This window comes from Gadus chalcogrammus, chromosome 7 (genome assembly GCF_026213295.1).
Source record: "Gadus chalcogrammus isolate NIFS_2021 chromosome 7, NIFS_Gcha_1.0, whole genome shotgun sequence".
Classification (NCBI taxonomy): domain Eukaryota; kingdom Metazoa; phylum Chordata; class Actinopteri; order Gadiformes; family Gadidae; genus Gadus; species Gadus chalcogrammus.
In genome coordinates this window covers 31,544,497-31,556,793 of record NC_079418.1, presented here as the reverse complement: position 1 = coordinate 31,556,793, position 12,297 = coordinate 31,544,497, and the positions used below count along the sequence as shown (strand labels likewise).

Sequence of the window (12,297 nt, the reverse complement as noted above, 5' to 3'; positions counted from 1 at the left end):
GGGAAATTAGATGCCAATGGATGGCGAATTCAAGTATTTTGGAAAAATTGCAAAAGAAAATGTGTATAGTCATATGACGAGGAGGAAGGAGCTATGTGATATCGCGATGTGTTACAGAACGATTCAAACGCCTCCGTAAGATGCAGCGGGAATTAAAAGAAACCGACATACGACCTAAGAAAATGAATGGATTTAATGTATCTGTTAGACGAAACTGAGACGAAACATAATAAATAAAAAAGTGGAAGTCGGGGAGAAAACGGTTCGTTCGGTTAGCGTGACGTCGGCGGGGAGCTACCGTTAACTTCCTGGGTTTGTAAACAAACCATCCGCAGGTTTGTAAAAATCGATAAGAAAGAAGAATTATAGCGATATTAAATCTTAAAACATTAGTGTGTAGGTGGTCTGTGATGGAGAGCGCCCCGGCTGGCGCTGCGTCATCACTCAGTACTAACATAAACAATAACAACAGAGTGAGTGACTTTCCTGCCCCAGAAACGACTTTAGAACAACTATTCTCTACTCGGTCTCTGAAAGTCACGGTGTACGACGGGGTGCCCGTGGCCGTTATCTCCGTCCAGAGGTATCTATCGGAAAAGGTTTTCTGCAGTGATCAGCCCCACGATCCACATGACAGCTACACCTACGACGTGACGGTGACGGACGGCGTGTGGAGGACCAGAGGCGTCCTCCACCGCAGTCTGAACCGGCTGGTCCACAGCAACACCCTACGCCCCGGGGTGCAGATCCGCATCACCGGCTGCTCCTTCGTGTACAACGAGCAGCGGCTGGGCCAGGGCCACATCTGCATCGAGAAGGTCCAATGCGATGCAGGGGCGAGGAGGAGTCCGCTTCTGGACGGCCTCAAGGTATTATGGGAGGGATTCAGTGGCACTATTGCGACCTCATTGACGTTTGCGGCGTTTTAGAAGTAATGTTTGCACTCAATGCACTCCGTATGAAAGGACCTGGGTTGTCTGTCGGTGCTGACCAAGCATGGCATGGAGAACGTCGGGGTGCGAGATGACTTTCCTCTCAAGACGAGCACCAAACATTATCTCCCTCTCTGGAACAACGAAGACCCAGAAGGAGAGCAGTGGCTTCCCCCGCGCACCACGCCTGACCTGGTTCTGGACGGTGAGATGATGCACCATAAAGGGTCTGGGTTCAAACCCCGAAAGGACCCCTAACCCCTACCTGCTCCTTACTAACCTGTCTCTGTACCGTCTAACCCCTACCTGCTCCTTAATGACCTGTCTGTACTGTCTAACCCCTACCTGCTCCTTAATGACCTGTCTCTGTACTGTCTAACCCCTACCTGCTCCTTACTGACCTGTCTGTACTGTCTAACCCCTACCTGCTCCTTAATGACCTGTCTCTGTACTGTAACCCCTACCTGCTCCTTAATGACCTGTCTCTGTACTGTCTAACCCCTACCTGCTCCTTAATGACCTGTCTGTACTGTCTAACCCCTACCTGCTCCTGAATGACCTGTCTCTGTACTGTCTAACCCCTACCTGCTCCTTAATGACCTGTCTCTGTACTGTCTAACCCCTACCTGCTCCTTACTAACCTGTCTCTGTACCGTCTAACCCCTACCTGCTCCTTAATGACCTGTCTGTACTGTCTAACCCCTACCTGCTCCTTAATGACCTGTCTCTGTACTGTCTAACCCCTACCTGCTCCTTACTGACCTGTCTGTACTGTCTAACCCCTACCTGCTCCTTAATGACCTGTCTCTGTACTGTAACCCCTACCTGCTCCTTAATGACCTGTCTCTGTACTGTCTAACCCCTACCTGCTCCTTAATGACCTGTCTGTACTGTCTAACCCCTACCTGCTCCTTAATGACCTGTCTCTGTACTGTCTAACCCCTACCTGCTCCTTAATGACCTGTCTCTGTACTGTCTAACCCCTAGCTGCTCCTTAATGACCTGTCCCCTAGCTGCTCCTTAATGACCTCTATCACAGAGTTACCTGTTTGTCTCTTTAGATAACAATGGTCAGTGTTATCCGAGCTGATCTCCATAATAGAGTTATGTTAGTGTTGTCATGTTTCTAACCTGACGGCCGAGCCGTTCCGAACGTTCCAGCGCCCCCTGCTGACCGGCTGCCCCCGTGCCCCCTAGTGTCCAGCGTCACGTTGCTGTGCGACCTGGAGTCGTCGCTGGGCTACGCGCGCGGAGGCCCACCCCTCCTGGTCAGGGTCATTCATAAGTCCAGACTGCGGTACTACGGGAAGTGTGACATCGTCGACGCGAACAAGAAGGCGGACTACCCCTACCACGTGAGTGTCTGCCGGTAAAGGATCCCAGGCCTCATCGATTTGACTCTTCTTTACCGCACTTGATTGCACTTACCACACTTAACACACCACAATTCAATGTTCGGTCACTGGCAACAGTTTGTATTCTAACGTGTTTACGAAGAGAAAGAATAAAGGATCAAACGCATCCAAGAAGTGGAACTGAATTATTTTACCAACGTGCGTCACAAGTGTCTTCTCCCACGTTTGAACGCCCGGCCACTACAGCCAGCGCTGCCCCCTTGTGTCCAGGCGTACCTGGAGGTGGCGGACCAGAGCGGGGCCATGTCTCTGGTGCTGTGGAGCGAGCTGTGTCTGGACTGGTACCACAGCCTCCACGTGGGAGCCGTCCTCTACATCCACAAGTACACCGTCAAGGACAGCTACGCCAACAGGTCCCGCCCACAGATGGAGCACCACTGCCTCAGGGTGTTCAGGTCAAAAGGTGCGGGGGGGTTGGGCGTGTTGTGTGTCAGGTGGTGTTCCACAGTTTCCTGGTCCCTGGTGTCACCTTGGGGTTCTCTGGGTTTGGCGGAGGTTCCTGGATGAAGCCCTCACTTTGTTTTGAGATGTAGAGTTGGAATGAAATCCCAAACACTCGATGGGAGAGCAGCTTCCACCGAATCGTCCTGAAACAGGCTCTCTCATTTAAATAAATGCTGGTCAAGCTTTGGTTGAATCAATTTCCAACACGGGTATTGACCTGGACGGAGAGACACGCGATGGTTGCCGGCCCGGAAGCCAACGCCGATGAAGTGGTTGAGAACGAGACGGTTATGAATGTGTGATAAGGTGCTCGTAAAACGATCTGGATGGTGAGTGGCCTCCTCTTCCTCCTCTTCCTCCTCAGAGATCTCCCTGAACCGCCGCAGCACGGCCCCGATTCTCTCCGTGGTTCCTCAGAAGAACCTCCCGGTCCAGTGGGGGCTGCCTGACGTGGCCTACAGGTTCACCTGCAGGTACCGACCTCACTCCTCCCCTGTGACCTCCGACCTCCAGGGACACGTCCCTCAGGGGGGACCGAAGGCCGTGTGAAGTCTTCTTCCCGGGGCTTCTAGTGTTCCAGGGGGAACGTCCGGCTCCAGGAGAACGTTCCAGAAGCCGCTCTGACCCGCGTGTCTTCCCGTAGGTCCGAGGTGGAGAACCTGGCCCCCAACACGGCCTGTGATGTCATCGGTCTGGTGACGTTCGTCGGCCGCGTCCAACGAATCAGATGCCAGGGTGACAAGGGTAGGCCCCGCCCCTTTTGAAGGAGTTCAATCCGGTCTCTAGTATGACTTCCTACCTGGCTGTTAGGCATCCTGTTGAGGACGGTGTAGTGTTTAGGTTTTGTTCAGCCTGCTCAAGGTTCTGGGTTTGATCCCCAATGACCTCAGCCTACCTAAAGGCCTCCCTGAGCGAGACGCCCCCTAACTCCTACCTGCTACTCAGTGTCCTAGCATCTTATCCTAGCTATCTTTGGTGTAAACGGGGAATGGGTTAACCTAGCGATTGTTAGTGCTTGGCAGGCACTATGAGCATCCTTACTGTACCGACAGATATATTGCTGTTTCTCTTTCTTCTGACAAATGTACTCCTTGTAAGTCGACTTTGGGTAAAAGCGTCTGCTAAAGGCCCCAAATGTTAATGTCAATGTCCCGTAGCTCGATCCCCTGTAGATCCGTTAGGGTTCAAAGCTTTGACTAACCCGACCGCTAGTACTAGTGACCCAGATTGTGTGTTCCGTCTCAGGGCCCGAGAAGTTCTGGACGTACCGCTGGGTCCACGCGCTCGACGGCTCTTCTCAGCGGCCGTTCATCCTGGAGATCTTCTCCTGCTCCCAGCCCGACGTCTTCCACGCCATCTGCCCCAGTGAGTCCACACAACTTTATTAGTCTGGATCAGAGTTACGGGATCAAACACAGCATCACCTGGTCCTGGTGGATTACTGATTAGCACTCCTTATGTATATACTGTACATACATATTACTGCATACTGATGTGTACTCTTCATGTTCATACTATACTCACTGCATACTGATTAGTACTCTTAATTTTTACACTCGTCATACTGCATATTGATAATTACTTTTTATATATATACAACATTATACATTCATATTTTTGTCATGATTAATTCATGTTCATTGTTTAAAAGCTCTTTTCTTCTAACTCAATGCAGTACCATTATGTATAATATATGTAAAATAATACACATGCCCTGCCGCTTGGCTACTTGCCCACTGCTATTCCACTGTACGAAGCGCTTGACTAATAAAGTTGGTGTTGAACGGCTTGTGCTTCCGTCAGTGACCTACCTGGTGTGCACCCAGATGAGGGTGTGTCCGGGGGCGTCGGTTCCCTTCCTCACCTCCAGCTGTGAGACGCAAATCTTCATCACAGGTAATCAATCAATCAATCAATCAATCAACTAATCAATCATCAGGTTGAATGAGCCCACAGCCAGGGAGAAAGGACCAATGACCTCTCTCCTTAGGATCACTGCACGTCTCCTAGGTTAGTAACTAGTTCTAAACTAGTACTAAACAGTATAGATAGAAGTAGTACCAACGTTTTCTGCCCATCTTAAGAGTAGATATCTCCCTAAGCCTAGTTAATCCCCTTTCATCTTAAAATGTTGATTATTATATTGTAACACATTTGAGGGTGAATAGAGGTGATTTAGACTATGTAAATGAGGACTGTGAATACTATAATAATTGTAATTATAATATTGCTAACCTAAGGTTCTACCTGATATATATATATTATTAATATGTTTGACAGATATATTTATACTGGATAAATGTATTATTATAAATGTGGTTGGTGTTGTATACATTTATACATGATATATATATCTATATTATTATAAATGTGGTTGCCCTATATATCTATGCCTGATATATTATTATAAATGTGTAATATTTATACCTGATAACTCTCTATGGTTCTGACTCTACGCCAGGCCACCACCGAGGACAGCCGTACGTGTCTGACCCCCGGGTGAAGGAGTTCATCAGGTGGACCAAGACCCTGAAGGACGGAGCGGTTCTGGACAAGACCCTGGTGGGGGGCCACTACTGCTACCCCCCGGCCCCGCCCGTCTTCACACAGCCCCTGCACAACGGCTCCGGTGAGGGGAAGCTTCTGGAAGGGACTAGAACCTTCTGGAAGGGACTAGAACCTTCTGGAAGGGACTAGAACCTTCTGGAGGGACTAGAACCTTCTGGAAGGAGTAGACCCTTCTGGAGGGACTAGAACCTTCTGGGGGCACTAGAACCTTCTGGGGGGACTATGGAATTCTGGAATTTAGAAATACTTTTGATCTTTTATCAAATTTAATTTTTTATTTCAATTATTACCTTTAGGGGGGTTATATTTAGAAATTGGAAGTAGCCAAATGTTCATCTAGTTTCTTTCTGGTTTCGAACGTTTTGATTGATCCCAGAGCAGAGTTATGCTGTTGTTATATCTTAGCTCTATGAGGTTATTTTGAAATGAACAATGGAAGTAAAGCTGAGGTAAATGTAAATAAATCTGCACGTTCTTACTGGTCCAGTTCCGGTGGTGCTGGTGGCGGCGAGCGACCTGAAGGGGGCGCTAGAGTCCCTCCGCTACCGGGAGCACAAGCGGCTCGCTGTCCAGGGGCTCATCACGGCCGTCCGATACGTCCGGCTGCACCCCGACCCTTCAGAGCCGAACCCCGACCCCGACCCCTCGGAGCCCAGTGGGGGAGAGGTGAACAGAACACTAGTTTACATTTCACTCACCGTAGTCATTCTTATCCATAGCGGCTAAATGCTGCCAAGTGAGGCTGAAGCAACCAAAGCTTAGCCTGCGCTGCGCACAAAAAAGTTCTGCATCAATAAGGCTATTACGTATTGTTAATTAATGCATTATTTTGTATTTATTTATTCAACTTAGTCTAGGTTAAAAAAAAGAAAAAAGGGGTGGGTGAGTCTAGTTCAATTTCCATCGGTTACAATCGTTGTTGGTAGTTGTTGGGGAGACATTTCTGAGCAAGTTTTTTTATATATACATAATGAATTACCTTCCTGTACCTTCCGGCAGGTATCAGGTGAGGCTTCAGCGGGAACTTCAAGAGCTTCAACAGCGACATCGGCATCAGAACATCCCGATGTTGGACAAACGAAGAACGGGACTAGAGGTGGAACAGCGCCCTCTGGTGTCGCGTCCCCGTTGATCACAAGGAGGACTACCCCTAAAAAGAGGCGAGCATCGTGGAATTACATTTAATTAATTCAGACACAATTTCTGTACAATCTCGGTGCGTTTTTAAATATCTAATTGATTACCCCTCAAAAATGATAGCCTAATGTACAAGATATACATCCATATAGACATACATGTGTGTATTTATATATATATAAAAAATATATAATACTTTCATATATATAATATAGATTTTTATGTTTTCAGAAGTTTCCATCGCTTCTACTTGACTCGAGCCAAGACGAGAACAAAAAGGTAATTTACATTCACGCATGAAACCAGGTGACTCCACCCCCCCCCCCCCCCCCCCGCTTCAGAGCTAATTTCACCCCAGGACCTACCAATTAACATTCTTAGGCAATATAATAATTATCGTAAAACATGAGCCAAACATTATCATTACCAGGACGAAGAACGACAAATCAAACAGAGGAGGCGCGTCATGTTTTAAAGATGTTATCTGGGTCCCCCCCCCCACTGCGCTGACCCGCTTACGGGGCGGGACGATGTCAAACCCTACCCTCCGTTTGAACCCGCTGAGGCCCGCTGTGAGTTGACGTGTCCGGGTTCTCCTGGTTCTGTCCCCCCCCCCCCCCCCCCCCCCCCAGGCTAGCAGCGGGGCCCGTCAGCCCGGACCCCCCAGAGGTCAGCAGCTCAGGGTCTGACTCGGACCTCCTGGACGCGGGGAGCACCCGCCAGGAAGGATCGGTGGGACCCCCCCCCCCCGACCCCGGTACGTTGAGCAGCGTTGAGCTACGGGCCACTGGGTAGGCTGGGAGGCTGACCTATCAGCACACCTCTAGGGGGACACGCCCACCTGTGATGTCAGAAGCTGATGCCCCTCCCACCTGGGGGTACGATACGTCCCCTTTAATGAAGTCTGTGCCCCCCCCCGCCCCCAGCAGCAGAGCAGAGCCCGCCGCTCCGCTGGGAGAGCCGTGATTGGTCGAGGCAGCGCGGGGAGGTGTCGACCCACCTGTGTGGGGAGGGGCTTCAGCCGGACAGCCTGGCGCGCCGCTTCTCCCTAGAGGAGAGGAGCGCCCTGCAGGCCTGGAGCGGGCTCCCCTCCTCCCACTGGACCCCCCCGGACCCCCAGCCCGGCCCGACCGCCCCCCCGGGGGCCGGGGCCCCGGGGTGGCGGCCCCCGGGGTACTACCACACCACCATACTAGGTAGGACCCCCACTTTGGGCTCATGGCGTCACGCCTTGATGGGGAGGAGATCAACGTCAAAGGACAGTTGAGCCATAATAATAATAATAGTAACAATAATAATAATAATAATAATAATAATAATAACAACAATAATAGTAATAATAGTAACAATAACAATAATAACAATAACAACAATAATAATAATGCATTGTATTTTTATAGCGCTTTTCACACACTCAAAGCGCTTTTACATAGCAAACAAACAACCAATAAATAAACCACAATAAAGCCAGAGCCATGCAATACAAATGTTGCTATTCAAACACATTGCTATTGATGTTTGAATTAATGTTTTTTTATCTTACCTCGTTTGTCACTGAACAATCATTAAATGGCTCATTTCCCACGTACTAGGGATTGGGTTCGGTTCTCAAAGCGTCTGCTAAATGACCGGAGAGTAAACAAGGATCCTCTGAGTTGTTGTTGTTGTTGTTCAGGCATCAACCAGCAGGTGGCGCTGGACGCTGCGTTCTGCCCGGTGGTGTCGTCAGCAGACCCCCGGGCCGAGGGGCTCCCGCTGGACCCCCACGGGAACTCCCTGCTCTCCCTCCTCTCCGCCGGCTTCCTGTGCCCTCTGGGTGACCCCGTGACCCCCGACCTCCCCTCCCCAGGTAGGCCAGGTGTGGTTTTCTTACAGCCTGCGCGCAACGTGATCCCTGGCCAAACGTTAGCGATTGGTTACGTCAGATCCAGAGTGGCACTGGGCAGGTCCAATAGTTTTAAACTCCAACAGACACCCGCCTTCAAGTGAGTTAACGTTAGCCAATAGAGTGGGTCCAGACTAGCCTGGCACCGCCCACCTACCTACTTCCGCTCTATTTTCATTTCACTTCAGTAGTCAGTCTGGGTCTACGGTATATTCATGGGTTCCTTGGAAGCCAGATTTTTGGCGGTCCAATCAGCGAACAGAGGGAGTGGCTGAGAACGATGACGTCAAGGTCGCACGCCAGTTTCAGTTGTAGTCAGAGGAAGACCAGGAAGACAATGGAGAAGGATACGAGAGAAGCTATTCGGTCTGTTGTGGGATCGCTGCCGAATATCGATCAAGTAAAGCCGGAGCAAGAACAAGCTTTGCGTACAACTGTTCCTTGAACTCTTAAATTAGATAAACAAAACCTGCAGCTATCGTTCAGCGACATCTTCACGCTTCATCTTGTTTTGTTTGTGTACAGACTGCGCGTGCGCGAAACGTGGTTTCCGGGCCGGTCCCGTCGCACGACGTACGATACGTCACGACCAAACACTATGCGATTGGTTATGGCAGATCTGCCCACTTGGATCTGCCCACTGGGCAGATCCAATCATTTAAAAACTTCAATAGACACCCGCCTCCAAGTGAGTTAAGGTTTGTCAATTGGGCAGTTCCAGACCTTCTGTGCAAATTAACTGAAGTATGATGGTCTGGTAGGACCAGGCTAAGTCCAGACTCTCTGCGCAAATGAAATGAAGTACGAGAGTCTGGTAGGACCAGGCTAGTTTTGCGCTGCGTTCATGATAGTTCTCACTGGATGCACGAACACAGGGAAGGGAGGGGCGATCTGGCTCTGTTTCTTTGGGATCTCGCTTCAAATACAAACAGAAGCGACGTCACCCAACATCGCTGACACAACCTTTGATAGCTCATACACAACGACGGTGCCAAGATAGTATCACAAGGCGGCCCCTGGGTCGTAACCATGGGAATAACACGCCCCCCCCCTAGAACTCTCAGCCCATTAAAGAAAGGCAGACGAGATCACGCGCACATGACACAGGTGTGAACGCATCACACCTGTGTCCCGGTGGCTCCAGCCCTGATTGTGAAGCATTAGAACCTGTGAGACCCCTTCTGTTCACAGCGCTGGGTCACTGCCTCCCTTCAGACGGGCTCAGGTCCGGCCGTGGTCTCCAGGGCCCAGTTTTTCAAAAGTAATCAAGTGGGATTTCGGATCACGGATTGGATCAAATCTTGGAAATGGGTCAATCAAAGCAAAAGAGCGATTCCGAACTAAAATCTGTTCGTTATCCAATCTTACATTTGATCCCATCTCTCCGCCGTGTCTTCCAGAGGAGGTCCTCCAGACGGCCGGGGAGCTGGAGGGGGCCCACCTGCTGTGCGTCCTGGACCTCTGCCACCTGGGGGGCGACCGGGTGGAGGTGCTGCTCAGCAAGGTGTACCGGGTCACCTAGGGGACCGTCGCCTAGGGAACCACCTGCCCGGGGGCCCCCCGTCACCGGGCCCTCGTTGGTCATTAGGAGGTTAACGTGTTGATTTAACATTAAAACGTTTTTTAACTAAACATGTTTGGTTCTGTTGTTAAAATACTTTTAAAGTAGAAAGAGTTATTGCAGCAGGTAAGTGTCCCTCAGCGCTGACCTGACATCACATCGCTTCATTGAGTTAATCGTCAAGGACTCTGGATCGTAAACATGTACGCTTAGAAGTATTTATTTAAACTGAAATTCACAACACGTGTATAATTTGTATCTAATTCTATTTTGGAATGTAAAAACATTTATTCATTATCTCAAAACAATGTCAACAATATTTTAAAGCTTATTTTGATGGTGAATACAGAAAATACCCAACGAGCCATTCGAGTGACTGTGCAACACTGCGTGAACGTTCGCATGATGAGGTTCGACACCTCATCATGTTACAAAATCACCTACGTTTTAAAATCTTGTAACACATATTTATATTTATATATTTTTTTATCATAAAAGATAAGAGTATTTACTCTGGACCTTTTAAATTTTTATGTACAATATCTTCAGGGTTTCTGCGCTCCAGGGGCAGAAGTGGCCGGAGAAATCGGATTTGTGTCCGAGCAGAAACTGTGGTCAGGTGTGGCAGTGTATTTCTCGCTTGTGTTGACGTCGCATTAAAAGTCACACTTCATAGAAAACATAGATTCACCAAGCAACCGTGAGGCCAGAACAGCTCAGGTCAGACGGACACACTGGAACCAAACCAACATTTGAGCATCTTTAAACAAACATGTAGTCACTGTGACCTTTGTGTAAGTTTGTTACAAATGTTCGGTTGTTGTACTTTATATTGGACATTAAAAGTAATCGACTCATCAGCTGTTTTCCCATTTTTATTGAAATCAGAAATGCGTTTTTTACGTTATATTGTGCCGTCATTCATGAGTCCTAAATATAAACAAATAGTAATGATAAGATTATTATGATGCACACATTAATCCCCGGAACTAGTTCTACATAACTGCACCCATAAACAATTGTACAACAATAAACCTTTACGACCTTTATGATGAATATAATGTAATGTTATTCTTTACAAAGAGGGTATTTTTTTAATGTCAGGGATATGTTCTCTCGGATCTCACATAGTAGAGATTCTAAGTCATGAAACAACATTAGTTGTTTTGGTGGTTTGTTCGTTTTATAATCAAAGGTCCTAGTTCGTTTGATTGACAGGTGAGATGATCAGACCGGCAGATGATACGTCATCATAAATACTCCCTAGACCGAGGATTGGATAGAGAGGCTTATTAAAGCTGCAGCCAGTAGCAGAGTAGATATGCACCCTGGCTTCCACTTCATAGAAGGAGACCAGACCCTCATCATAATCAACAAACACCCCCACCTTCTGGAGCTCAGCTTTCAGAGGGAGACTGACAGCAGGGTCATCACTAAATACCAACCTATTGTTGTAGGTAAGAATCCAGTAACCATGGCTAGGAATTAATGTGATGAGATTTGATATTGACCCGGGGATCGTGGTCACTCCTAAATTCCATTTGGTATTGCCTTTAACCTGGACCTCAAAGTAAGACCTCCCTGAGGTGAAGCTCTGCCTTGCCAGAACAGATACATTTTGTCTATAATTTCTATATCCCAAATATCGGTTATTTGAATCTTTCCCTTTAGCTCCATCTTCTACCATTTTGCCATCCCCAGACACGACGAGACGGTGATGAGCTGTATTAGGATCCAGAGTCACATCAACTTTATACTCCTGGACCCTCTTCAGTTCAGCATCAAACAGCTTCTTCATCTCCATGTTCAGCGTCTCCTCCAGTGGATGCAGGGATCTCCACAAGGTCCCTACGTATGACGGAGGACGGACCTCCACCGTCATCCAGTCCCTGTTGGGTGGAGGATTCTTCAGGGAACTGACGGCCTGGAGGAAGTGGAGGTGGTCTTCAGTGTGTAAGAGCTGCTTCACCATTGACATTCTCTTGGTCAGATCTACTACTTCCTGCTCCAGCTCTTCGATGAGTGCTTCAGCTTGTTTCTCTGTGGATTTCAGCCTCTCTTTAACCATTTGGTTGTGAAGGGAAAAACGGTCTGTCTAGTTACTGGACCAGATGAAATGAGACGGAGAGGTAATAAAGTCTGTCGGCACGAGGACCTTGGATTTATTAAGTAAAGTGGCAACGGTTATACAGAGTCATAAAGCGTGAGAAATCGAATATGTCTAAGTCCCTAATCAGCGCTGATGGTTCGTCCAGAGCTTCGCCTCCGTGGAAGGTCTGCTTCAGAAGAAGGGGGGAAGAGTCTCTGTGTGATACAGTTTTATGCTGTCTCTTCCTCTCGATGAGGTGTGTGCGT

General features: G+C 48.5%; 1 protein-coding gene across 3 annotated transcripts; it reads left to right on the top strand.

The window, feature by feature from the left end:
* Positions 1-89: 89 nt before the first annotated feature.
* On the top strand, positions 90-11,989 carry radx (RPA1 related single stranded DNA binding protein). 3 transcript variants are annotated; one of them, XR_008895993.1, is made up of 17 exons: positions 90-869; positions 966-1,137; positions 2,130-2,287; positions 2,558-2,750; positions 3,156-3,264; positions 3,435-3,535; positions 4,037-4,156; positions 4,595-4,687; positions 5,253-5,420; positions 5,847-6,025; positions 6,359-6,519; positions 6,728-6,775; positions 7,129-7,253; positions 7,423-7,692; positions 8,172-8,345; positions 9,782-11,399; positions 11,644-11,988. XR_008895993.1 is itself a non-coding variant. In XM_056593792.1 (16 exons), exons 1-16 carry the CDS (start codon positions 411-413, stop codon positions 9,901-9,903), a joined length of 2,649 nt encoding a protein of 882 aa, XP_056449767.1. In that variant the 5' UTR covers positions 90-410; the 3' UTR covers positions 9,904-11,989. The 3 variants fall into 3 exon arrangements, 2 of the variants coding, with proteins under 2 accessions (XP_056449767.1, XP_056449766.1); XM_056593792.1 differs by having other exon boundaries at positions 7,426-7,692; positions 9,782-11,989; XM_056593791.1 differs by having other exon boundaries at positions 9,782-11,989.
* The last annotated feature ends 308 nt before the right edge of the window (positions 11,990-12,297 follow it).